Source organism: Medicago sativa, chromosome 6, assembly GCF_051527215.1.
Source record: "Medicago sativa cultivar Bolivia chromosome 6, Bolivia_mono, whole genome shotgun sequence".
In the NCBI taxonomy this organism is placed as follows: domain Eukaryota; kingdom Viridiplantae; phylum Streptophyta; class Magnoliopsida; order Fabales; family Fabaceae; genus Medicago; species Medicago sativa.
In genome coordinates, this window is record NC_140754.1 from 73,859,371 (window position 1) to 73,862,691 (window position 3,321).

General features: G+C 39.1%; 1 protein-coding gene across 1 annotated transcript; it reads left to right on the top strand.

Moving 5' to 3' along the window:
• Positions 1-235: 235 nt before the first annotated feature.
• LOC146916776 (uncharacterized) lies at positions 236-1,887 on the top strand. The gene has a single exon (XM_085718721.1). It carries the CDS (start codon positions 483-485, stop codon positions 1,278-1,280), a length of 798 nt encoding a protein of 265 aa, XP_085574847.1. The 5' UTR covers positions 236-482; the 3' UTR covers positions 1,281-1,887.
• The last annotated feature ends 1,434 nt before the right edge of the window (positions 1,888-3,321 follow it).

The following is a 3,321-nucleotide window of genomic DNA, read 5'->3' on the forward strand; positions in this document are numbered from 1 at the left end:
GTTAAGAGGTAAATTTTCAGGGATGACCAATTGATTTCTAACATTCAAAACTTGTCCTGTATGATCATTGAGTCTAAGTTACTTTCGTGGAAACAAAAATATGAAGCCTTTATCTCCATATATTCTTTTATGTTTCTTCTTCCAAAGCTAAAAGAAGCAAGAAAAAAGGCGCCACAAATTGTCCCACGTCAACAAAAAAAAAAATGAAGAGAGAGCTAATTGTTATGAATACACCTAACAAGTGGAATGACTATGTTGCCATTTATTAGTGACTCATTGGTTCTAGAAGATTGGTGACTCACTAGTTTGTAGGAAGGATCTATAATTATTTTGCCTATATAATATCTTGTATTTTCTCTATTACAATCATCGATGAAATTAGTCAATTCTCTTCTTTATCTCTAAATTCTAAGGAGTGTGATCCCTACTCGAATTGGGTCGTATCATTTGGTGCTTTCATTCTCGATCTCATTCCCGCTAAGATGGAGATTTCTCTATTCGACGGAGACGAAGACGCATATTGGTGGATTCTCTGTACTGAAAAGTACTTCAGGGCAAGAGGAACATCAGATGCAATGAAGATGATGATAGTTGCCATGGCCATGCGAGGCCGTGCTCTCAACTGGTGGCTATGGTGGTCTCGCCGTCACCCGCACTCAAATTGGGACACCTTTACCACTGCTCTTTTATGGCGTTTCAAGATTGAATGGCATCATCTTTTGCCGGTATTAGATGTGGAAATAGAGGATGATTATGAATCATTTAAGCAGGTTGAGAAACCTTCCATCATTGCTGATTCTGTCACTGCCATTTCAAACAACAAACCTGATGCAGAAATTTTGGAATACGCTTCCACAGATGAAGTTGCAGAAGCAGATGGAGTTACAACCGCCGTTCTTCATGAAATACCCAGTACCGTCGCAGTTATTACCGGAGTGAAGAAAACCGAAAATCAAAGTAATTGTCAAACATTTGTGAAGCCATCGGAGTCGGCGCTGAAGCTACTTGACATCAACACGTCTCCGGCACCGCAACCACCGTTGAAACCACCGGATCCACCACCGCAAGCACCGAATCTTCTCATAACTCAGTCGCCTCCATCTCCAATCTTGGCTCCACCGTTGCCGTCGCCGGAACCGTCGGATCGAAGTGTTGCTACAGAAAACTCAACACACTTGATCTCCATTCCATTTCCCTTCCCCATTGTTGACTCTCCAACGTTGGAGCTTCAATCACCACACGTCGTTTTCTATTCGACCCTGGGGGATCTCAATTTCTGAATATATCACACTTCAAATTGAACAAGGATGTTGTCACAAATGTGGTTCTGTTTCAATGGTTCACAATCATTTCAGCTGAGATTCCCCCACCGGAGCCACCCGACACTGCTGCTATTCCGCTCAACTCACCACATCCTTACAAGGTAAACATCTCTTGTGACTCTCAACGGTCTTTATCGGAAATCGTATTTGAGAACCCATCGCATTTCATCCTCAGTTCTGAAATTCCATTTGTTTCTCTAGCTCTTACAATGTGTTGGGATGACTCAACTAGAGATGAAGCAATCATTACTCATGCAGCAATTTTTCTTCCATTAATTACTTGTAGTATTATGATTTCTATACTCAATGTTGGTGATTTCCTGGGTTGTGGAACAAGTGAATCAAAAAAATATACCAACATTGGATGCTCAGTGTTAGGCCACCACCTATTTGTTAAAATACCCCTTCCACCCACCTTTTATTCCAACACCTACTACATGTTTGCTATAATGCCAATCAGACCCAACCTCTTTCAAATCTTGAAAATATTTGTTATTATGTTTGGGAGTTCATCATTAGAGTCATATCTACTTTCCTTGGATAATGTTGTATCAGTTGATGTCAATGTTGATGATTTGAACAATATGCATTTTCCTACTACCTTAATTGGTGCAAGAATCATGGCTCTACCAACAAGCATGAAAGTTCCTGACCTGACTTTTGACAATATTGTTTGTTCAACGCTAACCTCTAACATAATGAATGAACATGATTATGGTTATGATATGCTATTAGACTTGTACAGGCTTATGCAATTAGATCAAGCTTTGAAGTTATATCGATGACGATCTTAGGATTCCCCGATCGTCCGGTTTAGGATCGTGTCATGAATAAGCATGTTAGGTCTTGATGCGTTTAGCGTATCTCGAGTCAGCGGTCTTAGGTCCCCTTGACCGCCATGACACATATGATGCAAGGCCAAACCTATAAGATAAGTTACGAAGAACCTACGACGGATCTAGCATGCACGACCGTCTAGGCAAGCAAGTCCACACACGTATAATCAACCGGCAGGTTGTATTGTAGACACGTGGTGACCCTAGGTTTTCCCCGAGGTCACCTATAGCCTAGGATTAGGTAGAACTCACTGAGACATTATGTCTCATCCAAATCCTTGTTTGTTTCAGATCGGCAGGTTGCTCTAGTAGGATTTAGAAAGCTTGCACCGGATGGATAATTAGCAAGTTATGGACTTTAAGGATGTATTTTCTATGTTTTGGTCGAGTAGTAATGTGTTGTCGATTGTACGAACGTGAATTGTTGTATATACATATTCATTCGGAGAATTATTGTTGTAAATTTTAATGTATCCAGTATCAAGTTAATGCACATGCTAAACTTTCTAGATACGTTTAGTATGGGTGTTAATTGACGTCCTCCAATATCTCTAATCCTCCTCTTTCTTAGTTTCCTTCAAAGATATTTAAAATGTGGCTGCAACTGCCGTAGCCAACTCTTGCCATAGTCGACTACTTAAACACAATGGCTAAAAATCATACATTTATGAATGGCCAACCACACACTGAAAAAGAAAACAATTATCAATCAAAGGGAGAACATGACATGACTATGAATATTATTTCTACACACAAAAAATTGGCATAACAAACTTACCCGTAAAACTTCAAATATTATTGTTTGGTCACATTCTCCATATTTATCTCAGTTATGCTTCAGTGCGCCTTGAATAGAGTCATCGGAGAAGATAATGACAACAAAAAATTAACACATGTATAGTCTTGATGATTTTGTGAACAAAATAGTTAAAGGAATGCTAAATGCAAACAAACATAATGGCATCCAAACAAATGGTAAAAAAACACTTTGAATTAAGAAAAAAGGCAAGAAAAGAATTACATCCAACAACATACTTTATGAGGACTTGACAGTTGACACACCCTCTCTCAAGAACATCAATAGAATTGGACTAAAAAAGTTTTCAAAATACCCGAGTTACATTTATCAAGTTGCTGTCAGGAATTTTGTCCGATCTAAAACT